The sequence below is a fragment of the Balaenoptera acutorostrata genome, chromosome 8 (assembly GCF_949987535.1).
Source record: "Balaenoptera acutorostrata chromosome 8, mBalAcu1.1, whole genome shotgun sequence".
Classification (NCBI taxonomy): Eukaryota; Metazoa; Chordata; class Mammalia; order Artiodactyla; family Balaenopteridae; genus Balaenoptera; species Balaenoptera acutorostrata.
The window spans coordinates 108656753-108684600 of NC_080071.1; the positions used below are offsets into that span (position 1 = coordinate 108656753).

Consider the following 27848-nt stretch of genomic DNA (forward strand, 5'->3'; position numbering starts at 1 on the left):
GTCTGCGTGGTGCAGGAGGATTGCGTCCTCACACTCAGCCCGCAGAGACTCCAGGAAAGTCTAGGCGTCTGGTGTCCCCCTGCCTGTGGCATCCGGCCAGCCCAGCCCAGGGGGACGCGCCTCCGCCCCACGCGGCTTTCCTGGGCGCAGCCCAACTGGGAACTCCTGCCGCCTCCAGGGGCTTCCTGGTTAACCATTTAACACACGTGACCTCGGTTAATGGAAAACATCTGGCCTTATGCTCCCCGGCAGATTGAGACTTTGGAGGGCAGAGCTGGAACTGAGAAAGACACGTCTGCTCCAGACAAACGAGCGGAAACTGTGCAAGATTGTGAAAGATGGCAGAGAGATTGAGAGAGAGGGAGGGAGAGTCTGGAGGAGCAGCGGCCATTAGAGATAGGAACCTGGAGAAGACATCAAACCCTCTCACTTTCAAGGGAGTCTGAAACTGCAAAACACCATTTTTTACCTGCCAAACTGTAAAAACAAAATAATTCTTAAGTGATAATACTCAGTGCTGGCAAGGATGTGATAGTGAAAGAGCACTTTTGTACATTACCAGTAAGAACTTTTTATGGAAATAATTTAAAAATATGTATAAAAGATCATACATTTTGAATCAATAAATTACATTCTAAGGGTGAAAAATCAACATGTTTTCAAAGACCTGTATATAAAATTGTTTAACAAAGTACTATAATAATAGCAAAATTGGATATTGTCCATCAGGGTACTAATTAAATGACAGTCCAACAATGTAATGCAAATACTATGCAGACATTTTTCATGATATGCTTTTAAGGGAGAAAAATCAGGTTACAGAATTTTATATACAATGTGATTCCCATTATATGCTATAAGAGTATGAGAAGTAACTTGTTCTCTTTTTCATATTTCTGGTATTTCCCAAGTTTTCTGCAATGCATGCACATTGTTTTTCAAATCAGAGAAAATTTTTTTTTAAAAGCAGCATAGTCTTGGACTGGGGTATGAAAGTGATGTCTGTCTAGGGATTTGGGATATAATGTAAAGAAACTGTATCTTAAAAGGCTTGTTTAAAAACTCTTCAAAAAATCAATTTGCAAAATCTTTTGCTTATACTATGAAGTCAGTGCAGGTCCCAGTTTGGGATCATATTGATGGAAATGTTAAGTTGGTGGGTAGAAGGAACAAAGATTACAGCTTAAGAGCAGAGTTCTGTCTGCATTGGGCTGGAGCAAACGTACTACAAAATTCCTGACAGTGTAATTGTAAGCATGGGATATGAACTGTCCATGGTGGTAAAGGTTACTGCTACTGCTGTCTTGCAACATAGATGGCATTAGATGCAAATTCTCACCAGCCACAGGGGAAATGAGGAGTCACTGGAAGGGAAGGATGGGAGGGAAGGGAACTTCCACTTATGGAACTCCTATAGTTTGCATTGTGCTGTGAGTTTTGCAAGCATTATCAATCATCTAATCCTTAGAGTAGCCCTGTGAGATGTGCGTTATATTGTTGTAGCCAGGAAGTGACAGAAACCCATGTCAAACTAGCTTAAGCAAAAAGAGGATGCAGTGGTTCAGTTATCTGGAAAGGACAGTTTGATGGAGGCCACATGCAATATGCTCATAAATCTCTGGCAGGTTATGTATAACCCAAAATAGCTGCAACAGTGTCTCCCATCCCACAGGCCTCTCCTACATTGTGATTATGATACTCTTCACATCAAGAATGGGGTCTGTGTTCTTCCTCCTTGAATTTGGGTGGGCTATGACTATGGCAGAGGTGATACCATGTGACTTTTGAGGCTAGGTTATAAAAGGCAGTACAGATTCTACCTGGGTCCCTTGGCACACTCACTCTGGGAACTCAGCCACCATGCTGTGAGGAAGCCCAAGCCACATGGAGAACTGTGTGTAGGTGCTCTGGCTGACAGCCAGCATTAACCACTAGACATGTGCGTGAGGAAGCTCTGAGGTGACCCCATCCCCGCCACCATCTAGCTGCACCCACGTGAGCCATCCTGAACAAGAGCCACTCAACCATGAAAATGATAATGAAATTATAGTTGTTACTTTAAGCCACTAATTTTGGGGGTGGCTTGTTATACAGCAACAGATAAAGTGTCCAAATAAAATCTCAGGTAAGAGATTTTATTGACATCATTCTTTGCTCTGGCAAACAGCTTCTTCCATGCTTCTGGGAAAGATGGCAGCAAGCAGCTCCCGCTTATAATGTCCTTACAATTAGAGATTATGGAGGATGGGCGAACTTTCCACTGAGGCCTGGCCACTTAAGGTGTTCTGTGCCCCTGGCCATGAGATCATTCAAAGATGGTCAAAATACCCAGGCAATCATTCTTCCCTAGGATTTTCATGCTGGGACCTTCGGGAAAAGTGATCCCTCCTATACTCTAGGACCCTGATGGGCTAATTCCCCAGGAATAGGAGAGGGCGAATTATACCTCAAAAGCAGGGGTGCTGGTCCAAGCACACATGAGCACAAAGGATATACAGTTTAATATTGGGGAAGAGTCTGGGCTACCTCAACCAGAACCTCTCAGATCTTAAAACCCTAAAAAGATTAATTCATTCTTTATTCATTCAAAATGCTTTTGTTGATTAGTAATAGCTATCATGTATTCATATTTCTTTTGTGTATTAGGCATTTATTAAATCTTCACTCAATTCTGCACCATAGAGATTATCCCTATTTTATAGACAAAAAAAAAAAACAAACAAAACTGAGGCTCAGAGAAAATAAGAAACTTACTCAAGGTCAGAAAGAATAAGAGTGGCCACTCTGTGATTCAAATTATATGGCCTGGTGAACTGGCAACATCCCTCAGGGCCACACTTAGGCAAAACTGTGCGAAGGCTGAGATAGAGTCCCTCCAAACCCCTCCCACTTTGCAGTCTGCCCTTTCTTTTGGCAAATCTCCTACCAGATGCTCATGCCCTGGTGCCGGTGGGGGATTTCTAAGTATGGTCACCTTGGCAGCGACCTGAGCCCTAGCTTTTTCATGATTTCCACCAGAACTGTGCTCACACCCATGCCTTTAAGGCCCCTGATTTCTAACAGAGGTGAGCCCAATCAGGTATTCACAAGAGACCTCTCCGCGTAATGGTGTCTCGTTTGTACTTGACCATGACATTCATTGTCTTCTAAACAAGGGCTCCTGGCGGAAGAGACCAGCCCATGGGTAGCCACACGGGGATCAGCGAGCATATCACTTTCCTAGGGCTCCTGTGACAAATCACATAAACTGGGTAACTAAAAAGGACCAGAAATTTATTCTCCCACAATTCTGGATGCCAGAAGTCCAGAGGCAAGGTATGGGCAGGGTTGGTTCCTTCTGGGGAGTCAGAGAAAACCCATTCCACGCTTCTCTCTTGTCTTCTGGTGTTGCTGGCAGCCCTTGGCATTCTTTGGCTCCTAGGTATGGAACTCCAACCTGTGTCCCCATATTCACGTTGTCCTCCTCTCTCTGCATAACTTGGTCTCAATTTTCCCTTTCCTTTCTCTTATAAGAACAGCAGTCATTGCACTAGGGCCCAGCCTTAATCCAGGATGATCTTGTCTTGAGATCCTTGTTTCAATTACAACTGCAAAGACCCTCTTTCCAAATAAGGTCACATCCACAGGTATTGAGGTGTGTGTGTGTGGGGGGGGGCGGGTTAGGACTTGGATGTATCTCCTGGGGGAACACAATCTAACCCACTCTAGCAGGGTATTTTGGGGTCCTACAAGTCACACATTTAGGCTAGCCCGCACCAAGTGCAGAGTCCTGTGCTGTCTTTGATATCTCGCTGATTTCTCTGGAAAGGCTTTGTGGGGCTATCTTTACAGCTACATGAAAGGAAAATATTTTCAGTCTAGACTTACACTAGTTCATTGATTACTTAGCAAGAATACTTATCAAAAAAATCACAAAATGGGACTTCCCTGGTGGCGCAGTGGTTAAGAATCCGCCTGCCAATGCAGGGGACACGGGTTCGAGCCCTGGTCCGGGAAGATCCCACATGCCGCGGAGCAGCTAAGCCCGTGAGCCACACCTACTGGGCCTGCGCTCTAGAGCTCGCGAGCCACAACTACTGAGGCCGCATGTTACAACGACTGAAGCCCGCGTGCCTAGAGCCCGTGCTCCTCAACAAGAGAAGCCGCCGCAGTGAGAAGCCCGCGCACTGCAACGAAGAGTAGATCCTGCTCAACGCAACTAGAGAAAGCCCGTGCGCAGCAACGAAGACACAATGCAGCCAAAAATAAATAAATAAAATAAATAAATTTAAAAAAATCACAAAATAAGAAAAAAGCTGTAGGTCGACTAATTCCTGGTCCGCCAAGGGTTGAGCTATATCCAACGCAGGCGGGTGTTGCGAAGCAAGGGGGATTCTCTGCTTGGAGGTGTACAGAGAGGGCATCCAAGGGCACTTCTGTTGCAGTTTCTGGTTTACAGCTCTTTCAGAGCAAGGAGGGCATCTGAGTTATCCTTAGACCTAGGATCCTGATGGTGCTTTGCTCATTTTGGGGGTCTGTTCTTAGCTACCTCAAGTCTTTTCAAAAGAGAGGTTGTGTGCAATCACACAAATAAATAAATAAATAAATAAGGGAAGAAACATTTTGACCCTCTCTTCCCTGGGAGCTGCTGAGGGCAGAGGTGCTATCCTGCCCTGAGCCAGCGCAAAGCCACAGCCCCTTAAAGCCTGCCTCCGCTGGTTATTTCTCTTGGCTCTTCCTCAACTCCGAATACCTATTATTTATTTATTTATTTATTTATTTATTTAACATCTTTATTGGAGTATAATTGCTTTACAATGGTGTGTTAATTTCTGCTTTATAACAAAGTGAATCAGCTATACATATACGTATATCCCCATATCTCCTCCCTCTTGCGTCTCCCTCCCACCCTCTCTATCCCACCCCTCTAGGTGGTCACAAAGCACCGAGCTGATCTCCCTGTGCTATGTGGCTGCTTCCCACTAGCTATCTATTTTACATTTGGTAGTGTATATATGTCCATGCCACTCTCTCACTTCGTCCCAGCTTACCCTTCCCCCACCCCGTGTCCTCAAGTCCATTCTCCACGTCCGCGTCTTCATTCCTGTCCTGCCGCTAGGTTCTTCAGAACCACCCTTTTTCCTTTGTTTTTAGATTCCATATATATGTGTTAGCATACGGTATTTGTTTTTCTCTTTCTGACTTACTTCACTCTGTATGACAGACTCTAGGTCCATCCACCTCACTACAAATAACTCAATTTCATTTCTTTTTATGGCTGAGTAATATTCCATTGTATATATGTGCCACATCTTCTTTATCCATTCATCTGTCAGTGGACACTTAGGTTGCTTCCATGTCCTGGCTATTGTAAATAGAGCTGCAATGAACATTGTGGTACACGACTCTTTTTGAATTACGGTTTTCTCAGGGTATATGCCCAGTAGTGGGATTGCTGGGTCGTATGGTAGTTCTATTTTTAGTTTTTTAAGGAACCTCCATACTGTTCTCCATCGTGGCTGTATCAGTTTACATTCCCACCAACAGTGCAAGAGGGTTCCCTTTTCTCCACACCCTCTCCAGCATTTATTGTTTGTAGATGTTTTGATGATGGCCATTCTGACCCATGTGAGGTGATACCTCATTGCAGTTTTGATTTGCATTTCTCTAATGATTAGTGATGTTGAGCATCCTTTCATGTCAAATACCTGTAATTTAATTTTACACACCTTTATTCATCAGGCTGCTTAAACCGCCCCCTCACAACTTCCCAGCCTGATTCCTGTCAAGCCAGCCATCCCTGGGGCCTTCTTGTTCCCCACCTCTGGCTCTCCTTCCTTTCTGCGCTGGACACATGACCTTCTGTTCAGCCCCATTTTATTGAAGAAACTGAGGCTTACAGAGGTGACATAACTTACCCTACGTCTATGTAACTAGGGCAATGGCTGAGCCAAGGTCTCCGGATTGCAATCCAGTGGCCTTTCCATGTTCCCCAAGATGCCTGGTCCCTGATCCATAAGAGCAGTTCCCAGGCTTTTGGATCTTGGAACTACTTTGGAGTAGGGAGAACATCCTAGGACATGGCTGACCCCCAATTGTTGAAGCGCTAAGAGGGGAGCAGGAGTTTGTGTCCTCAGGCCAAGGCTTGTCCGCACAGTTGGGGAGTGAAGTACTGAGGGTGAGGATAAGGGAAGCACCTCCAGGCTAGGGAAGACCTCCAGGCTGCTAGCACGTTGCTGTTTGCTGGGCATCATGCGAAGCACTTTACCCATTTTGTCGGCTCATTTTCCAGATGAAGGAAGTGTGGCTCTAAGAACATAGGTGATTCAGTACCTGAGAGCCTGAAGTGGGATTCACATGTACGTCTGTCACCAAAGTCAGATTGGAGGTAAGAAGAAGTCCCACACAAGTGCTGGCTGTGCCTGAGGAGGGGGTGAAGACTGGTGTCCTGCCTGCTCCCCAGTGGCTATCTCATTTTTTCCCCAGTGACACCTGTGAGCCCTCCCTGGGCTGTACACGGACTCCTGCAGAGGCTACGCGAGCAGGCACCGCCCCCAAGGCTACTGGTGACATGTTCTCAGAATGCCAGACCAACACTGCTTTCGGAGAAACCGGTACCACTACTCTACAGTGAGTGGGGAGGGCCTCTCCTAAACCTGGCAGACCCTCGGAATCACCTGAGGTGCTTAAAACGTACAGCTCACCTGGACCCCACGCCAGCCTTGGAGAGGTGACCTGCTTTTCGAAGCCACTCTTCAGGAAGGAGCTGCCAGCGGGCGTGGGATTCCACAGCGTCTTACGCTGGCCCAGCGAGATAGGGGTCACCACCATCATCGGACAGACGGAGGAGGTGCAAAGGGAGGGACAGCCAGTGGTCACGAGAGGGAACGTGACGGAAGGCGACGAGAAAGGCCTTCCCCGGCCAGAGGGCCCTGGGTTTGGATCACCTGAGTCTTCATTTCCTCATTTGAATAATGGACATGGTAACCCCCGTGACACAACTAAGGAGGTGTAGTCCCCACCTCAAGACACCATGGATGAAATTCAGAACTGAAGCAAAGGGACCGAGAGGGAGCCTGGCTCTGCAGGTCCTCCGCAAAGGACGGCCATCGATTAGAGGCCAAGCCAGTGATGGGCAGGGGGGCCTTGGGTCCGCCTTTTCACTCCAGTGTTTCTCTCCAATCGGCATCCGCTGGAGAAGAGATACGAGTCATCACAGTACAGTCTTAGCGCAGTGTAACTAACTGCAGGGGGCCAGGCTGCGCTACCTTCATCAGGGCTTCCTTGAGCTCAGGCCCACTCTTCTGGGATTCATGTTACAGTGAGGCAGTGACATGCAGCCTGAGCACAGGTCCTGGCTGCTTTTCACAAGCTGGAAATAGGGCAGGATACTAGGCAGGTGCTTTTCTTATCCACACCCTCTCCAGCGTTACCAAAGGAGCGGTAATTTGCTCTTGGGCTAGGTCCCTGACTCTGATAGATATTGCAAGGGACGTTGCCAGGGACAAAAATTGGTTTGAAGGAGGGCGAGAGAGAAATTCCTGATAAAGTGCTACACACTGGGGGATAAAGTGCTACACACTGGGGCACCTACTCTATGCCAGGAGCTTCTCACAACCCCTGGGTGGGTGCACTAGGCCCCACCCTGGACCAGGTCTGTTTGGACAAGCACCATACCTTGGCCTCTATTTAGGACTGTTCTTCCTTTGGTTTACTCCTGAAACAGCCAATAACCGAGCAAAGATGATCCAAATATGGGTACAGGCGAGTGGCTCTGACTCCTTACTGCCTCCCTTGGGGCTCATAGATGCCCATGAGTTGGGTGGTCCTGGCAGCCTGGGTGGAGGGGAGCCAGGTGGGAGAGGACTGTGGGCTCCCTGCCTCATATGCCCTCAGTCACATCCACGCCCAAGAACTGGCGCTGCACAAATGGCACTGCTATTCAGGATGTCACCTCACCTGGGCCGCACGTCTGGGTTTTGGACCTTGACCTCACTGCTTTGTTGGAGTGACCTTCCCGTCTACATCTGAGCTGTGGGGCTTAGCTGTCCATGGGCAGCCTGGGCTGGAAGAGGACGATTAGCTACTCTCAATAATTACTGATACAGACTGACCGTCTGAATGCCTTTGACCATGTCGACTCTCCGGCAGCTCCCCATCACCTACGGTCAAATTCTGTACTTTTTAACTTCGTTACCAACTTTCCACTAGCTAGTCCCATTCGGCGTTGATGGCCTGCTGTACACCAGCCCCACCAGACGCCTGTCCTCCCTGCTGCTCCTGTGTCTCCCACCACAGCACTGCTCATACCTGTGAGGCCACCTTGGATGGTACAGGTATCTGGACCAGGGAGAGCTGCACTTGAACGCTGGTTCTGAGTTTCTTTACCAGCTGAGTGACCCTGGCCAAGTTACTGTAATGCTCGGGTCTCACTGTCGAGCAAGGCTGAACTATGTCTAAAACCAGGGTACAGGCTTGGGAGGGGAGAACTAAGAGCTTCCTGGCCTCAGAGAGCCTCTCTTTAATTCCTCTCGGCCTTAGCATGCTCACCTGCAAAATGGAAACATGAGTGCTTCCCCTGGAGGACTGTGGAAGTGACTGACGGGGAACATGGGGCAAGGAGGGTCTGACAGCTGTCTCCTTTTCTTCCTTCTTACTACGCAACCACCTGCATCCTCCAAAGTCAAGCTCCAGCCTTTCTTCTCCGCAACCTTAACCCCTTGCCCTTCCTAGGTCCTGACTGCCCTTCTCCCTGCTAAGCCCTCGCTTTCCCCACTTGTTTTTTTGCCCACCCAGCTGCCTGTGGCCAAGCTTCCACAGGGACTCTGGGAATGCTCCCCGCAGATGCACATTTCACCCTGACCGGGGCTTCCACCCTTGCTTGTTTGCTCTGCAACCATGGACTGTTGGACCTCAGACAGACCTGACACTCATCAACCCTGCCTTCCTCCGAGCTTGCGGCCAGCAATGCTCCTGACAGAGGGCTGGCAGTAGCTGCAAACTGACGTCTCAGCGTGCCTGATCAGCGTGGCTGGAGTTGAGGGAAGGAGGCGGGAAAGGCCACTTCTATAATCCTTTTCCTCCACACGAGAGGTGAGCACATGCCAGGTCTGAACAGGTGGGAGCGCCTGCCCACCCTCCAGCAGAGCATAGCGGAGGGTGAGAAGGGTAAGCGCAAACACTTCCAGATGAAATTGTTGGAAAAAGTGAGGAAGAGAGATCGCAACAGAGTACATCATTTCAAGAACCCAGGTCATCAAAGACTTAAAGTAACAAACATACTTTTAATTGACCTATTGATAAAAATGACTCAGCGGGGATCAGTAACCATTTCAGCCCCTACTCTGTTAGTGTCATATCCTGGGCTATTTTGAGCAACTGGGTTAACTAGTTATTTATTAACTTCATCCACAGTATTAGAAAAACAAGGTATTAGATCAGTTTAGGTGAAATGTGTGGCTGGCAGCCAAACCCAGTCCCTTACATTCCATATTTTTTCTTTAGTTCTTCTACTTTGTCGACATAAGCTTTCATGGCATCTTCCTTGGAAGTCCCTGTAAGGCATCAACAAGATTATTTGTCAGAGAGGCAGCATGGTAGAAAGGCAGCAGACTTTAGAGCCCTGGTTTAATGCTCTGAGGCTCAATTTCTCACCTGTGAAGGGGGTGGTGGTTCTACTACCTGCACCTCACAGACCTGGCCAGGATCTGACTTGAAGTCCTCGAGGAGCCTGGTCCACAGGGAACGCTCCATAAAGCACTGAGCCCATAATGTGTGTGCAGCTGTCCAGGGCCTGTCACTGGCCTGCTGGCCACGTGAGTCCCCCTACTGTCGTGTCAAGCCTAACATGGGGAGCTGCAGTGACTATTGGTCCTGCTGACTCTCACAACTGGCTTTGACCTATCACCTATTTCTCTGCCTGGCTCTTATCTCCCAGAGCTGTTAAGCTGCCAGGGAAAAAACAAAGGCAGGCACCCTCTTCTCCCCAGAGAGAAGCTATGAGAAAAGTCTTGAGAACTCTGAGCACAGCAGCTGGCTCTCGGAGGGGAATATAGAGGACACTGGAGATATCCCTCAGAGACAGTGGTGCCCAGAGTCCTGGATTCTACGCTGAAGGAGAGATACTCACTGGGAATCAGAGTGTGTTCTGGAGCAATGGCAAGTACATGGGGCCTGAGAATGGTATGGAAATGCCCAATGAGAATGGACAGTCAGACGGGCATTCCTCTTCCAGTTACTTGCAAATCCTAGGAGTGTATTTTTTGTATTCTGGCCCCTTTTGAATTCAAGTGTTTCTCATTTGCAGGAAGACAGAGGGCTTATTCAGAAACAAGCTAGCTAGGGCACAAAAGCTGGCAGGCACTTTGGTGCCAACTTTTGGGTCCTACTGCTGTAGGTGGCACGTGATTAAGTCAGAGCTGGGATATTTCTTGGCTGCTGTTGCTTAGCGTATGATAGCTCCATTCACCGAGGCTACAACGTGCCAGCAGCTTGCCGGGCGTTAGTTCATTCCTTTTTGTAGGTGCCTTTCTGGCTGGAAGGGAACCGGGGAGGGCTGCTTGGGCTAGAGGGTCACTGCCTGGCCTTGTGGGGGAGAGGGAGGTTTGGACAGGAAACCACCCCTCATTCTGAATACATATAAAGGCCAAGCCAACTCAGTCACCTCCCAGTCTGTTAGTGGCCTGGTCCCCAGCCCCTCCTCTCTCCAGATGATACCATGACTCAGAGATGGTGTTGTTGGAAAAGGCATAAATGGTTATTAGAAGAGTAAGTAGGTGGCCCAGTTATTTTTCCATTCTGGCCCCGGTCAGACTGGCTCCCCAGCATGTACCTCATCCACTGTGTTCTCTCTCCTCACCCCTTACATTCCTTAATGAAGAGTGTTTCATTACTGGGCTTCCCGAATGAGGGAAACACATTAGAACAATTACCTTTCAGCTCACTCCAGGCATCCCACTTGGCCTTGCCTTTGAGGTCCAACATTCCAGGCCGTTCTTAAACAAGAGAGGGAAAGACATGAGACCTGCTGCAAGTTCTAACAAGGAACTTTATCAATTTTCTTGCCATGAAAGCTATATTTTATTACACTATTCTTTCTAGGCTCTGCTATGGAGCTAAATGGGTCTAGTACGGCAGGTTCTGCCTTCAGAAACCCACATGTACAGAAATCCAAATTTAAAATCTAGACAAAGTAGGAGAAAAACTGTTCTCATTACTAGAGAGTCCTTGTCTTATAAGTTAAATAACTCCAAAATTTCTTTTAAAAACCGTACTTTAATGTTTTGTTTTGTTTTTTAAAACAAGTACTACAATCCATTCATCTGGTTTAAAATTCAAACACCACAAGGGGAATACTATAAAGTTTCCTCCCACCCTTCCCACCCAATTTCTCTCCCACGTTATTATCAGTTCTCTGGGTGTCCTTTTCTGTGAACTGTCTGTTCATATCCTTGCCCCATTTTGCTACCAAACTGTTAGTCTATTTCTCGTTGATTTGTGGGAGTTCTGTTCGTGAGGGCAAGCTTCCTTTAAGTCATACCATGGTTTTACACATACAGACCTGTTATCAGTTGCACTTGGAAAACACACTTACCACTTCCCTGCTGATCTCGTTCACTGCCACACTGAGAAGAAAGCCAAGGGGAGCAATCGCAGTGCCCATAGCCTGGACCACTGTGTCTGAGAAACATCAAGTCTCCCCCCAAGTGCTTGCCAGGAAGCATTCCCAGGGATACCTGAGCAAAACTGCACCTGCAGGATCATCAACAGCATCCTAGAACTGCACATCCTAACAGCCCTTTCGTGATGATGGAAAGGTGGTACATTTGCATTGTCCAACTCAGGGGCCACTTGCCACTTATGGTAGCTGAGCACCTGCAATGTGGCTTGTGTGACTGGGGACTGAACTGTTGATTTTATTTAATTTTAAGTGTTTTCCATTTAAATTTAGATAGCTACATGTGGCTAGTGGCTACTGTAGCGGACAGTGCAGCCCTAGAGTGAGCTGATCAGGAAGTGATAGACTCCCAAGCCAGTCTACCTATAACTTATGTGGAAGCAGGGCAGAGGCCAGTCTCTGTGAAAATCGTGTTTGTCAGAAAAGCTTCTCAGCCATTCTGGTCACCCTCATTTCATCTCTCCTGCCTCCCTAGGAAGATGCAGAATTTATAAACCCAGGGTAAAACTCACTTTCACCGCAAGACCTTTCTTAACTAAGCCCACCCTGTAATCTTTGATTTGGCACTGCCCAGGATCCTTAGCAGCCGGCCCACCAGCTCCACCTTCTACCCCAACTGCAGTGGGATTAGGGGCTACGCTTGCCCTCCTGAACAGGGGCAGGGTGACCTCCTTCTACGCTACTATGGCCACCGCCTCTGAGTCCCTTCATAGACTGCATCGTGCTGTTGCCATATACGCCTGAGTTTCAGGAACTTATGGGCAGAATGAAAACTGTCCAAGGCAGAAGAGACAGGATTACAGAATATGGTGGTCCAAACCAAGGTCTCAAAATCTGTACCAAGATTTTTTGACGGGGGCCAAATGGTCATCTGGAACTGCTATCAGCAAAAACGCTTCTGATCTGCCGCAGGAAGCCAGCTGCTTCTCTGCTCCAGCCATCAGGCTTGGCCTGGCTGCCAAGTGCTCCGACTTTGATCCTGCCCATCTAGGTGGAAGCAGTATGGCTCAACACTGATCTGAGAGTTGGAGCAAATTTCTTCCAAGCTGGGATCTTTGCTTCCTCCCAAATAGATGGAAAACGCTGGAATGAATAAAGTTCTTCCCAAACTAGGATTTGAATACTGCTATATGAGCCAGCAAGAAACCAAGAACAGTGCAGGGTCTGTGAACCCCATCCAGGAACATGATCTCTGGGGAACCTCTCCCAGCTTAAACCTCAGGAACGCCATGAACTGTGTTAAGAGTAGGGCAGTAGGGCTGTGGGTGGTTTTGAGAGTGAGGTTCCCAGGGATTAAGAGTTCCAGCACCAGCCAAGCCTGCTGAGCCTGCTTTGATGAGTCTGGACCCTTCCAGCCTCACCTCAGCATACCTGTATTTATGTCACCCACGGTTGCTTGTTTGTAGCGGCTGTAGATGAACAGCATCTCATCATCTGCTGGCTTGGTCTTGAGGTGCTTAACTTCCTCAGCAGCTTTCTCAAACTCAGCCTAAAGTCGAGGGAGAGAAGAGGGCTGAATAGAGCACAGTAATGGGGATGGAGGGATTGGAAAGGCAGCACTCCTCTTGCAGTGAAGTCTTTCCTCAACTCAACAGGGCAGCTAGAAAGATTCAGCAAAACCAGGAGGAGAAGCACATCGGTTCACTCATTTGATGAACAACTATGCATTGGGCTCTCTCACTATACTAGGTATCAGGTGCTGGAAACAGAGGTGAAGGAGACAGGCTAAGACTGCCTGCAGTGGGCATACACTTCACAGAAAAGGCAGCGTGGCCAACTCCCTGGCCAGAACGGGGTCCCAGGACAGCCCTGACTTGCGGATAGGGCTGGCACTGCGTGATTGAAACAGCTGAGAAAGGAACAGGGCATGAGCGCAGCGGTGTCAGCGGCCAGAGCCCGCTGGCCCCCTCCCCATGAGGGAGGGCATCCAGCGCCGACCTCTGACCCAGTGCCTAACTGGAGGAAGGGTAGAGGAGCCAAAGGTCACCCCACACTGCTAGGTCCCAGAAATGCGTCTACAGTCGAAGGAGGGAAAGACGTCTAGGTCACCCCTCCTCACGCTGGGACCCTCCCCTTGCCTCACGCCTGACACTCGGCCCCTACTTTCCCTGACCTCCAAGCTCTCAACCACGGCCTCCTTGCTTCTCCACTCTGTATGGCGCCCCTACTCCTGCCGTGTCCTTCCGGATGGGGCACACGGTCGCCTTACTCTTTCGATCCATGTAACCCACTACATTCTATCTGTCTTCCTAGGACCCTCGCCTCCGACCCCAATTCCTGCTTCACTGCGAATTCCTCCCCATGGGCAGCCTGCCAGCAGTTGCGGGCTAAGTAGCGGTGTTAGGAGTCCAAACACGGAAAGTTCCGCTTACAGGGCTCTGTCCAAAGAGTTTGCGCTGGGCATGGGTCCAGGAAGAACAGCAGGGCCGGAAGGAAAAGACCTTGCAGGGTTGTGTCTGCGGGATGATCCCCGCACCAGCCTCCCGCCCCGTGGCACCTTCGCAACTAGGCTGGGCACGCGTTATACCTGAGACATGCCGGCGGCGTTGCAACGATTCCAGGAAGCCCGCGAAGACGGCGAGAAACAGAAAGCAGCCGCACAAGAGTCAACTGCCAGCGCCTTTAGAGGCGCAGCCGCAGGTCTCCCCAACAGCGCTCGGGCGAGCAAGAGGCAGCCAATCAGGAGCCAGCTGTACGCTGGGGGCGTGCCCAGCCTCGGAGCACGGCCTGCCTCTTCGGAACGCAGGAGGGTTTGCTCGCGCATGAGCACCAGGGAGGAGCCGCAAGGGACGCCGGGAGCAGGTAGGGACCGCGGAAGTAGGGCGCTCTCCGTTGTGAGGGCTGTGAGGCCGGGGTGAGGATTCGGTCGCGGGCCACTGAAGGGAGTGACCGGCGAGGCAGAGGAGAGGGGGCGGGAGCTGAAGGGCGGAGGTTATAAAATCTGTTTAATTAAATCTTGTGTCCGGCGTGAAAGGCCGGAAGTTGCACCGTTGGACAAGTAACCTCTCGGGCTTGGGGAGGGCGGGACCCCTCTCAGGGGACCAGAAGAGGCCCTCTGGGGATGGTCCCTGGAGAATCTCGCGAGGGTGGGAAGCTGGACTGTGTTCCCGAAGGGCGAAGCCGAGACCTCTTCCTTTGAATTTTTGGCACGTTCTGTGGCTTGCTGGTGGCCGTAGTTTGCAGTCCTGTTTTGTTTGTGTGCAGTAATCCATCCGGTGCGTTAAAGTCAGGGACAGTGTCTTATCTGTCTGGACTTAACAAACTTGGCCCGGACTAGGTGCTCAGCAGACATCTGTTAAGTAAATGACTCCTTCATTCATGAATGCGTACTGAATGGTCGGGTATCTTGCGCCGTTCTAGACCTTGGGAATACAGCAGTGAATAAAACAGATAAATCCCTGCATTCCTGGAACTTACACTGGGGATAGTAGTGAATAAAATCAGTTAAATAGAGAGTTTGCTAGGGGGACAGGGAGTTGGAAGTTTGCAGTTTTACATGGGGGGGGGTGGCGGGTGGAGGGTTAAGGGAAGGTAACATTTGAGAAAGCCCCTCAAGGAGAGGAGGGAGCCTTCCAGGCAGAAAGTTAGTGTAAATGTGTGAGCAGGGAGTGAGGGAAAGATAGGAGATGAAGCTGGAGAGTTAAGGAGGTGGCAGGCTGGCTAAATGATGCAGAACTTTGACTTTTATTCTGAGTGAAATGGGAAGTTAGAGGCTTCTGAGCAGAGGATGAGGAGACTGAGGGGGGCAGCTTTGCAAGGTTGTTACAGAGGCCGATGTTCGCCATGGGAGAACGGAGCATCACAGGTGGATGGGAGAGTTTGAGGGTGATGCCTAAGAGACCCAAAGGGAGAATTTTGTGGCAGCGGTTACAAAGGAGCTGGGTGCAAGGAGGGAATTGATGGAAAATAATTCTCTGGAGATCTTTTAAAAAAGAGAGACCATTCCTCTCCAGTTCCTAATTTGTAACGAGATGAGTGGAGTACAAATCCACGCCCCCAACTCCCCTCCCCCCCGCCCCGTTAATTTATAGCTGTAGGTGTTTAGACTAAAGAAAGTCCAGGTAGAAGCTTTCAGATGTAACTTCCTAACTTAGTAGAGGTCAGGCTTTGTGAAAAGGGAAGAAGTGGAGATGCAATAGCAGGGAACACATCTAGAGTCTTCAGTCTATGAATAATTTTGTTTGAGAAAGCGAAGCCAAACAAACTAACAAAAATTTTGGAATTAACTTTGGGGAAATTACATTTGAATTGTAAGAGATGTGAGTGTCTTCCAAAATGACAGTTCAGAGCTGTCTTTTCACTCCTAGGCTCGGATGAAGCTTGGATTCACTTTTGCTCCATCATCTGGTGCTTACAGCCTTCTTGATGGAAATTCAGATGATTCCCTGTGTGGGTCAGATTTGCAGTCAAATATATCTTCCAGTCAGTAGGTTTTAACACGAGGTTATTGCGTTTGGCACATTTGAAAAGATTAGGTACCTCTGATAATGTAATTTTGTTTATATTCCTCCAAGGTTGGCTGGTGTGATTGAGTTTTGAATGGAGTTAAACATTGCAGAGAGCACGGCTAGTGTTTTAAATTAACTTGGCAGTCTCCAGTTTAAGTGGGGGTGATTTGTTGGTTCCTTTTTTTTTGGAATATACTCCACTTTCCTTAAAAAACCAACCTTGCACATGGTGGTTTTGTGTCCAGGTCAGTCTACAAAAGTTGCTTAAAGCAACTAAAGTATGAAACTAGTAGTGATCTTGACAAGGAGGAGAAGACAGAGTGTTTTTCCTTGTTAGAGGGCCCACCCTAGGCGAAGTTTTGAAATAGCTGAAGGCATGCTTTTTGTCTTACTGCTTCCTTCCCTCACTTGTCAGTGACCTATTTTTTGTAACCTCCACCTGTGGAAATGCTGCCTTATGCCCTGCATTACCACCTCTAGTCTAGGGAATTGAAATGCCATTCAGCTTTTAACATAAAGAGAGGGTAACAAGTCAGCAGCTGGGATTTAATTTTTAAAAGTAAATTTTAGAGTATATTTGGGGTTAATAAATTGTATGAATTTTTTTATTCTACATTTTGACAATACTGGAAAGGAAATTGCTCTTCATATCCCGTGAAAAGACAAGTTCGTTGGCTCTGTTTATATCCTTTTAGCAACAATCACAGTTTGTAATTATTTAATTATTTTTTGTAATTATTTTATTTACATTTATTTTTATTTTAGTTTCCTCTTCTACTGTCTGAGCCCCCTTCCCTACATAAGCCAGGGGGGATGGGGATCACTGTGTATCAATCAATGCTCCGTCTCCAAGTGCCTGACACTTGTTAGGCACTTAAGTGGTGGGTGAATGAACAGAGTGCTTTTTCCTCTATGAAACATATTCCTTCTGATTAGCCATGAACTTAGAAACTAAGTTTATTAGAACTGAATGTGAAACTGTGGGTTAAAGTGGACCGTGTAATCTCTTTGTTATACCCCCAGCCTTGGAAACAGAACACCTGATATGTTAAGGGAAGAAGGGAACCTGATAAGCCAGCTCGTTCGCCTGATGATGGACCGTCCTAGTTAGTGGAAAGGCCATTATCATTATTGCAGCTTGCCCTCACATCCTTGGGTTGCCAGTTTTGACTGCTCACGGGCTTCACTTGCTGGGTCTCAGTGGAAAGCCAGTCGGGCAAGTTATATTAACAGGTGAAAGCAGTTCTTGCCCAGTAGGTGTGAATAATAGTTTAATATTTCTTGGTATAAACTAAACCTCTGATTTCTAAGAGTAACCTAACCATTAAAACGTGAAAATCAATAAAGAGCTTTACAGTAAAGCTTCACTAGAAGGCAAGGGTTAGAGTATTCACAAATGATGGATTATATTCATTTGGTATTTGTTTTCCAGTTTCTTGGAATGTGACTCCTGAGGCATGGCTCCACCAAAGCTGGGAGGAGAACAGTGTGTTTTAAAGGGAAGGAGGTGTTATTGAACCCAACTGGGGTCTGCTCGCCCGATGGGCAGCAAAGCCAGTCTACTAACACGGGCTTGTGGTGAAGGAATGTACAGCGTTTACTGTACAGCAGGGCACCAAGCAAGGGAGTGGGAGAAGCCTCCTAGCCACTCCAACTGGTTTTTGAGTTAGGGGTTTTTTTTTAAAAGGGGAAGAACAAAGAGGCTGGGATTAATCATTGTTTTGTGACATTTCTTAATTGTAGTTTCTAGTTTGGGGAGTCAAGATGTCTCTGGTTTACCATTCTCTGGCCGTGTGGTCCATGGCTTGGGGATCTGTTAGCTCATCTTGCCCTGGAGAAACAACCTGAGTTTGTATGTTAATGATGATGTCTATAAATAGCAATTTTAGTACATTAAAGATGTTATCGACAACAGCAATTGTAGTCATCTGACTCTGGTTGATTAGTGCTCAGTTAGCACAGGATTGGGGTCTGAGGGGACAACAAAGGGAGTAAAATTTTGGATAAAGAGATTAATCATAAACTTGGTAAGGGAACTTGGTTTTAGGGGGACTTGGGTTCAGAGGCACTTGCGAAATGCTTCTGGGACAGGAGTGGAGAGAGCTGGGCAGAGTTGGGCGCCTTTGTTTTGTGAAGGGTGGGGAGGTGACAGCTGAGGGGGTGGCGTAAAAATGTACCATAGCTTTTCTTTCTTCTTCTTCTTTTCTTTTTTTCCTTTTCCCCTCTTATGTCTCTTTTCCTTTTCTGATGATATAACTGGTGAGAGGAGGCCTGGCAGCTGGAGGTCTCAACCAGCCCTTCCCCTTTGCCATTCTTTTCTTCCTTTGGGTGTTCGTATTCAGAGAAGTTGCAGCAAGGTGGGTGAGAGGAGAATGGGTGTGTGTGTGAGACGTAAGCGTGTGTGATTCTCACCTTTCCCCTGTCCTGATTTTGCCCAGCCAACATGGCTCGGGGTCGGGGTTGGTTTGGGCTTAGTTGAGACATGGAGACCAGGGCTTGGATGGGGGTCAGGGTTCCTGGCGGAAAGTGTCCTACACTGGCCGGGAGTAAGGAAGGAAGGAAGGGAAGACTTTCTTTAGAGTTACTTTTATGTAAGTTGGTCATGCAGTGGTCAAGTAGTCTGTTTAGAAATACTTATGACTATGGGCAGGAATAATGAAGTGTTTTATGAAGTTGTCTTGCACTCAGTACTGTAGTTCTTGTTCAGCTTCATTAGAAGTATAAACTCTCTTCTAAATCTACATCGTCTTCCTCATCTTTGCCTATTAACCTAGCTCCTAGTTGCACATGACAAGCACTTGGTAAATGCTTTGGAACTCGGTAGTTAGAGATGATTTTTCTAGTGAGCTCTTCTCTTGCCTGTCGACAAAAAAAATTAGAAATATTAAAATCTGATGACAAATGATTTGGCTGATAATTCTTTTGGAGATAATGCCATTTTAAAAAACTTTGTTTTGAGATAATGCCATTAAAAAAAAACCCTTATTTTTATCTTGAAATAATTGTAGATTTATGTGCTCCCCAGCTCCCCCAGCATGAGGGATCTTAGTTCCCCGACCTCTTCAGTGGAAGTGCAGAGTCTTAAACACTGGACCGCCAGGGAAGTCCCTATGTGCTCTTATTGTTAAATAACACAGAGATCCTTTGTACCCTTTACCCATTTTATCCCAGTGGTAACGGCTTGTACAACTGTAGGACATGCCACGAACAGTACATTGACATTGATATGTTTAGGATACAGAACATTTCCATCATCATCCTTATGTTGCCCTGTGATAGCCACAGCTGCTTCCCTCCTGCCCCTACCCCTCCCCTGCTCCTGGCAGCCAGGAATTTGTTCTCTCTATTGCTATAATTTGTCATTTCAAGAATGCTCTATAAGTGAAAGCATGTAGTTTGTAATCTTTTGGGATTGGCTTTTTTACTCAGCACAATTCTCTGGTGATTCATCCAGATTGTTGTGTGTACCAGTAGTTCTTTCTTATTGCTGAGTGTATTCCATCATATGGATGAACCAGTTTGTTTAACCATTCACCTGTTGAAGGACAAAGCTGCTGCTAGTACAGAATCTGTACTCATGTACAGGGTTTTCTGTGAACATGTTTTCATTTTTCTGGGATAAATGCCCAGGAGTGCAAATCTGGGCCATATGGCCATTCCATGTTTGGTTTTGTAAGAAACTGCCGTTGTGGCTATGCCCTTTTATTATACATTCCTACCAGCAGTGAGTGAGAGATCCAGTTTCTCCATATCCTTGCCAGCATTTGGTGTTATCACTGTTTTTTATTTTAGGCATTCTGATAGGTGTGTAGTGGTATCTCATTATGGTTTAGATTTGCATTCCCTAATGACTAATGATGTTGAACATCTTTTCATGTGTTTATTTGTGCAATCTGTATATCTCTTCTGTGAAATTTCTCTGCGTCTTTTGCATGTGTTTAAATTGGATTTTTTTTTTTAAATTGGATTTTTTTTAATGTTGAATTTTGGGAGTTCTTAATATAGTCCAGATACTATTCCTTTGTTGGATATGTGTTTTGCAAATGTTTTCTTCCAGTTTTTATTTTGTTTTTTCATCCTCTTAACAGAGTCTTTCACAGAGCATAAGTTGAAATCCAGTTTTTCCAATTTTTTTTTTGTGGATTACACTTTTGGTGTCAAGTCTAATAAATCTTTGCCTAGCCCTAGATCCTGAAGATTTTCTCCTATTTTTTGTAAAAGTTTTATAGTTTTGCATTTTAAAGTTAACATAATGAGGTTTGAGTTAATTTTTGTATAAGGTGTAAGAGTTAGGTTGAGGTTCTCCCCCCATCCCCTGCCCCCTTGGATGTCTAATTGCTCAGCACCATTTGTTGAAAAGGTATCTTTCCTCTATTGAACTGGTTTTCCACCTTTGTCAGTAATCTATTGGGCATATTTATGAAGTCTTTTCTGGGTTCTGTCTTCTGTTGATCTATGTATCTATTCCTCCACCAGTACCACAGAGTCCTGATTATTGTAGCTGTATAATAAGTCTTGAAATTGGGTAAACCGATTCTTCCTACTTTATTCTTTTTCAAAATTGTTTTAGCTATTCTAGTTATTTTCCCATTCCATATGAATTTTAGAATAATCTTGTCTGTGTCTACAAAAAAAAAATCTTGCTGTGATTTTGAATAGAAATTGTGTTAAACTTGCATATCAGTTTGGGGAGAATTGATATATTTACCATGTCAAGTCTTCCAGTCTATGAACACAGCATGTTTCTCCATTTATTTTGATCTTTGATTTCTTTCATCAGCAGTTCGTAGTTTTCAGTGTAAGTCATGTGCATGTTTTGGTAGATTTATACCTGAACATTTAATTGTTTTTGAGTGATTGCAAATGGTATTATACTTTTGTGTCCTTGTGTTCATCACTAGTATATAGAAATACGATTGGTTTTTTGTATTTGTACAATTGTTTATCTTGTATCCTGTGACTTTGCTGAATTCACTTATTCTAGAAGTGTTTTTTTTTTGTTTGTTTTTTGGTTTTTTTTTGTTAGATTCCTATTCCTTGGCATTTTCTATGTAGATTCATTTGCAGATAGGGACAGTTTAATTTGTGATGTATGTGCCTTTTATTTCCTTTTCTTGCGTTATTGCACTGACTAGAACTTCCAGCACTATGTTGAATAAGAGTGATGAGAGTGGATATCCTTGCCTTGTTCCTGATCTTCAGGGGAGGGCATTTAGTCTTTTACCATTAAGTGTAATGTTAGCTGTAGGTTATTTTGTAGGTGCCCTTTATCAAGCTGAGGAAGTTCCCCTCTCTATCTGAGAATTCTCATTATGAATGGATGTTGAAATTTGTCAGATACTTTTTCTGCATCAATTGATATGATTTTGTGGTTTTTTTTCTTTAGCTTGTTAATGTGGTAGATTGCATTGCTTGCTTTTCGAATATTGAACTAGACTTGCTTCCCCAGAAGAAATCCCACTTGGTCATGGTGTATAATTCTTTGTGTATATTGTTGAATTCTGTTTGCTAATATTTTAAGGATGTTTATGTCTGTGTTCATAAGGGATATTGGTCTGTGGTTTTCTTTTTTATAATGTCTTTGTCTGGTGTGTTATCCTGGAACTATTAGCTTTGTAAAATGAATTAGGAAGTGTTCCCTCCTCTTCTGTTTTCTAGAAGTGATTGTGTAGAATTGATGTTAATTCTTTAAGTGTTTTGTAGAATTCTCCAGTGAAACTTTCTGGGCCTGGTGATTTCTCTTGTGGGAGTTTCAAAATTATGAATTCAGTTTCCTTAATAGTTCCCATTCAGATTATCTATTTTGTATTGGATTAGTGGTGGTAGTTTGTGTTTTTCAAGAAATTGATCCATTTTATCTAAGTTGTGAAATGCGCATATGTAGATTCGTTCATAGTATTCCCTTATTACCCTCATGGTGTGTGCACTCTTTGATGATATTCTTTGTTTCGTTTCTGATATTGGTCATTTACATCTTTTCTCTTTTTTTGCCAGTCTTGCACAAGATTTGTCAGTTTTTTTTATCTTTCTAAAGAACTAGCTCTTTTTTCATTGACTTTCTCTTTACTGTTTTTCTGTTTTCAACTTTATTGATTTCTGTTCTTTATTATTTCTTTCCTTCTGCCTACTTTGGGTTGTTTTGCTTTTCTTTTTCTAGGTTCTTGAGGTGAGAGCTTCCTGACTCTCCACCGGGCCCCCTCTGGCACTACCTGCTTTGTTAAATTAACATTTGTTAAGTGGAGCACAGATTGTTGGATGGTGAGCTGTGGCCAGCAGAGGACCATAGAGAAATTGAAATAGAGAAGTTTATTACTCACAGGTCCTGGAGGGAGTACACGGCACTCCTCGAGGGGCTACATGGTGAGGTCAAGACTGGGTGCAGAGAGAGAGAGTGAGCAATAGGGCCTGGAGCACATGACTTTATTAGGGTCTATGGGTGGAATGCTTTGGGGGTCCCAGGCTAAGGCCAGATTGGTCAATTCAGACGGGAAGTGCAGGGTTCTGGTAAGCTCCATGGGGGTTTTATCTAAGGGGGGTGTGTAAGGGGCAGGCCCTGGGAGGCAGGGGAAACTGGTGATCACAGGGGCTGTTGGGGAAGTCATATGAGGAGCTTGTATTTGCTTGTGACTCTGAGGGCTGCTATCTAGGGCACATGCTTGCATGAGAGGGCAAGTTTCAGTTTGAGGTCCCTATGGGCCACACAGCCAGCAGAATGGATGCCGAGGCAGCAACACCATGAGGTAGCTTAGCTAAACTCTCCACAGCGCCCCAGTGTGGAAGGGGAGGGCCCTTTTATTACTGTGGAGGTGGAAGTCTGAGCTCTGCAGTTGGGCTCCACTGATTCTGGGATGCAGGGGAGTCAAGCTCATTATTGTCCAGCTCCCTACTCAGCCTTCTCTGATGTGACCCTGGCAGGGGCTGGGGCTCCTCATTAAAGCCTGGGAAGGGTCGGAGTCTAGGCTCTAGCTCTGCCTTTGCTCGTGGCGGTGGGGCTGCAGTTTTTTATGCGATTTCTGGCTGGATTCGAGGGCTCGTTTGTCTAAAAGTTTTCTGTCTTGGCTAGGTTGTCCCTTTCCTGGTCCTTTGGCTAGAGAGAGCAGGCTTTGTTCAAGCTTTTTTTTTTTTTTTTTTTTTTCCTGCACCTGTTCGTGTTTCTGGGTTGCTGACTTCTCCAGCTCCGTGTCTGAGACATACGAAAACCCAGGGACCTCTCCACCGTGTTGTTCCTCAGGTCTATAGGTCCCTGGCCAGTCTGCCGCCATCCCTCCACTTTTTTGATCCTCTTATGTTTGTTCTATAGATAGTGTCCAGGATTTTTAGTTGTACTTTAGCTGGAAGCATAGGGAAAAGTACATCTACTCCATCTTCCCAGAAGAAGATGTATAGAACAGTACCGCTTAAAATTCATTAGTATTATTTTCTCTGTGAATTACACTAGATTCTGAATTTGTAACCTAAGTTGTGGCTATTAAAGTTGAATAAAGACTCATCGTTCTCCATTCTTTTCAGGAGAGCATTAGTTCTGTTTTGGCTATGTGAAAGCTGTTACATGTAGTTAAGCTTAAAACTTACCAAATTTAATAGCAGGAGGTTTTTCTTCTGAAGAAGCCAAGTGGTAGGGGAATATAGCCAATATTTTATAATAACTATAAATGGAGTATAACCTTTAAAAAATGTTGTATACCTGTAACTTATATAATATTGTATAGCAACTATACTTCAATGAAAAAAAAAAGCCATCTGGTCAGATACTTATTGGTTTGCCATTAAAAGTGAGTTTCAGTAAGGCCAAATTCAACTTTAGCTAGTGCTTGTATAATGTACATTTTAAAATATTACCTTAGAAACAGTTTATTTTAAAAAGCATCCTTCCTGGGATGAGTGATACAAAAAGTAAGTTTTGAATTTATCTTAACAGTACTTTCTGATTAAGTGTGAAAGTACTGGGAATGTTGCTCCAGTGAAACTGGTTGTTCTCTATTAGAGTCTGCCAAATACATTATTTGTGTGATATAATAGGTAGCTCTTGATGGAAGTCACAAGACGTTATGTTCTGGTCTTGGCTGTGCTACTGAATTAGCAGCATTATTCTTGACTCACACATCCTTTGTTTCCTCATCTGTAAAATGGGGACAATTGGACCTGCTTTGCTGATAGGTAATTGAGGATTATTAATGATGTTTCTAAAGCATTTAGCACAATGTTTGACACATGCTGAGTAGCTATTATTATCATCATTAATGCCATTTATTAAAGCAGAAACCTTGAAGCAAATTCATAACAAAATTAGAGATTAAATAACTTGCTCCTATCCTCATTATAAGGTCATAGAGTTGAGACTGAGGGGTCTGTGGCTTTTCTTCATTGACTCCATTATAAGTTTTCAGGAACTGTTTGCATTACCATTTAATATGGATTGGTGTAATAATAGACAGTTACATGATTTTTTTTTTTTTTGGCCTGGTTGAGTTGGGTTCCTGGACCCAATTCCAATGTGTGTGTGTGGAGGCTTCCCCACATCAACAATCAATTCTTGGATGCTAGCAGGTATACAGAAGTTCGACTCAATTCTGACACTGTCCGCCCAGAGATAGAATCAGATTCCATAGACAAAGGGCTCAGTCCCGCAAGACCTCCCTCCACTTCAGAGGCCAGTCACAAGTTGTTACCTGTGCTTTTGACCAGCTACAGATTGGAGGTTCTGATGATCCCTCCAATTCTGGATGCCCGTTGCAAGTCCAGGTTGTAACCTATACTTCGGATCAACTGGCTGTAAATCAGAGGTTCCCACGACTCTCTCTTGGGGTTCAATTAGTTTGTTAGAAGGGCTCCCAGAACTCCGGGAAACCTGTTTACTCACTAGATTACTGATTTATTATAAAAGGATATAAATCAACAGCCAGATGAGATACGAAGGTCAAGGTCCTGAACAAAGGGGCTTCTGTCCTCATGGTGGATGGGGCCAAGCATAGGGGCATGTGGAAGTGTTCTGGTTCCCCAACGTGGAAGCTCTTTGAAAAGGTCCAACAAGCTGTCCTTTTGGGTTTTTTATGGAGGCTTTGTTACATAGTCATGATTGACTAAGTCACTGGCCAATGGTGATTGACTCAACTTCCAGCAGGGGGTGGGACTGAAAGTTGGTTCTCCTGACAACCAGCCCCCACCTTTGGGTGGGATCCCGAAAGTCACCTTCCCTGAAGTGTTTTCAGGAACTGAGGACAAGAGACCAAATATCATCCCATTGTTCGGGAAATTCCAGGAGTTTTGGGAGCTGTGAGCCAGGAACTGTGGATGAAGACCAAATATATATTTTTCCTACAAATCACAATAATGCAGTGGTAGTGAGGCTTCACTGTAACTCTAGTTCATGTTTTAATTAGGTTACTTTTGAAAATGAAAGTTTTAGTTTAAGCGAACATAATGTTAAAACAGTCACTTATGCCCCTTTATCCACCACCTCCCTCTGTAAGAACACCTTTCCCTTCTATATATGTCTTTGCAATTTGGCATTTGTATTAGTCTCTTGGGGTTGCTATAACAAAGTATCACAAATAGGGTGGCTTAAGACAACAGATATTTATTGTCCCACAGTTCTGGAGGCTAGAAGTCCAAAATCAATGAGCAGGATTGATTCCTTCTGAGGGCTGTGAGGGTGAATCTGTTCCATGCCTCTCTCTTAGTTAGCTTCCGGTAGCCCCAGGCATTCCTTGGCTTGTAGATGCATCACTTCAGTCCACCATCTTCACATGGTGTTCTCCTGTGTGTCTGTCTTCACAAGGCCCTCTTCTTTCATAAGGGCACTGGTCATATTGGATATGAGGCCCAGCCTACTCCAGTATGACCTCACCTTAACGGGTTACGTCTTCAACAACTGTATTTACAAATAAGGTCACATTCTGAGGTCCTGGGTGGGAGTTAGGACTTCAACATGTTTTTTTAGGGGGGACACAGTACAACCCGCAACAGCATTCATCTAAAAATCAGAAATAAGCGAGTTGGTACTAAAAACACAGCCCTTTTCCTCATGCATTATTGTCTCACAGTGGGGGGAAAACTGAGAGCAAGGAGGAATAAGTGGGGCTGAGTCAGTCAGGAAAGGTCCGTCTGATGAGGTGACATTTACATTGGGAACAGAAGGCTAGGGAGGATCCAGGAAAGCAAGAATGTTTCAAGCTAGGGAGCAACCTGTGTAAAGACCAGAAATAGCTCGATGTATTGGAAGAAATGAAAGAGGGGCCAGTGTCACTGTTGTGTGGTGGCGCAGGGGGAGATGGGGTCTGGGGCCAAATCATGCAGGGACTTGCTGGCCATGATGATGAGTTCACTACTTTAGGGGTTCTGGGGAGCCTTTGAAGAATTTTAAGCAGGGGAGACATACTCAGATTTACATATTTAGAAGATCACTCCCGCTGCTATATGCCACATGGATTGAGGGGACCACACTGGTGGTGGGAAGGCCAGTTGGGAAGCTTTTCTATTTTTCCAATAGAGACAAAGACAGTGGAGGCTGGGACTAGTGTAGCAGTAAGGGAGATGGAGAGAAATGGGGAAATTCAAGGTACGTTTTGGGGAAAGAGCTGAGAAGATTTGCTGATGGGTTAGCTAGAGAGTAGGGAAAGGAGGAATCCTTTGCTGATGGCTTGAGTAACTCAGTGGATGATTGTATAATCGACTGAGATGGGGAAATCAGGGTTGGGGGTAGGTGTCAGATTTAAACTGCCAAGTTCAGTTTGGGGTATGTGAAATGTTAAATGCCTGGTGATATCTAAGTAGAGAAGTTAAGTAGCCAACCCAGTTTCGACCTCAGGGCTGGAAATGTGTTTGAGAGAGTTGTCAGAGGAGCACTAACATTTCAAGTTCTTAAAGAGGAGAGGAGCCTGGAAGCGATCTAGCAAAGGAGCAGTGCAGAAAGAGACAGCTGGAGAAAGTGGTGTCACAGAGGCAGAGAAGGGTGAGCAAGTTCTTCAGCCGTGCTGAGCGCTTCTCAGAAGTTGAGTGTGATCTTCCTTCACTGACATCAGAGTGCTACGAAGATAAGGACAGAGACGTGTTCAGTGGATCTGACCTCGTGCTGTTTTAGCTGAGGGGTGAGTGCAAAGTCTCGTTTAGAATGGATTGAAGGGAGAATGGGAGAGGTGGGGAATTGGATCAGGCATGTGTAGGCAACTCTGTTATTCTGGAGAGCAAACACACTGGCCCTGTGCTGGGGGCAGACACTGTCCCCCAGGGCTGTAGGCTATACAGACATCCTGGGAAAAGATAGCCCAGAACAAAGGCCACTAGTGCCTCTGCTTATAAGACACGCAGAAACTCAGAGACTCCTGGAAAATTGTCTTCCACTAAGAGCCACTCCTCATTTCTACAGCATATTCTGCTGAATTTTCCTATGGGTTTGCCACTTTCTCTGCCACTCTGGTTAATGTGACTGACGGGCTGGGACTAAGTCAATTCCATTAGTCTCAGACAGCATTTCATTAGGGCTACTCTCAGTGAGACTCCAAGCAGCAGGACTAGACCAACCTGCAGAACTGACCTTAGCCATGCCCCCAGGGTCCTGAACAAATCTCAGGAACCACCCATGGGCCTTAGAAAACGAGGGACCTTTCTCTAACTTTCTATATTGACCTTCCCACTTGGTCTGAGGCATCAATCCAGGTGCAGCAGCTTGTGCTAGCCTTGGCACAGACCACCCTGGGCAAAAGGCAGAAGTTTAGAGTCTGCCATCCATAATGACACTGGCAGTG

At 45.8% G+C, this 27848-nt stretch overlaps 2 protein-coding genes across 5 annotated transcripts in view; one reads left to right on the forward strand and one right to left on the reverse strand.

The window, feature by feature from the left end:
- Positions 1-9243: 9243 nt before the first annotated feature.
- Positions 9244-14337, reverse strand: DBI (diazepam binding inhibitor, acyl-CoA binding protein). The gene is made up of 4 exons (XM_007169270.3): positions 14184-14337; positions 13028-13145; positions 10911-10973; positions 9244-9533 (listed from the first exon to the last, which is right to left on the reverse strand). Exons 1-4 carry the CDS (start codon positions 14190-14192, stop codon positions 9460-9462), a joined length of 264 nt encoding a protein of 87 aa, XP_007169332.2. The 5' UTR covers positions 14193-14337; the 3' UTR covers positions 9244-9459.
- Positions 14338-14389: 52 nt separating this feature from the next.
- Positions 14390-27848, forward strand: part of C8H2orf76 (chromosome 8 C2orf76 homolog) — an 84002-nt gene continuing 70543 nt past the window's right edge. Inside the window, exon 1 of one of the 4 annotated variants that reach the window (XM_007169263.2) lies at positions 14390-14458. The gene's annotated coding sequence lies outside the window, so the exon portion shown is untranslated. Of the gene's footprint in view, positions 14511-14715; positions 14872-26014; positions 27192-27848 lie in introns of those variants that run through there. The other 3 variants (XM_007169269.2, XM_007169267.2, XM_007169264.3) reach the window with 3 other exon arrangements.

Bases quoted from the DNA above. Each gene is read 5' to 3' on its own strand.
- DBI (XM_007169270.3), bottom strand. The intron at 10,974-13,027 runs GTATGCTGAGGT...CTCTTGTTTAAG, and splicing joins CGTGGGTGACATAAATACAG to AACGGCCTGGAATGTTGGAC. The intron at 9,534-10,910 runs GTAATTGTTCTA...GATGCCTTACAG, and splicing joins TGCCTGGAGTGAGCTGAAAG to GGACTTCCAAGGAAGATGCC.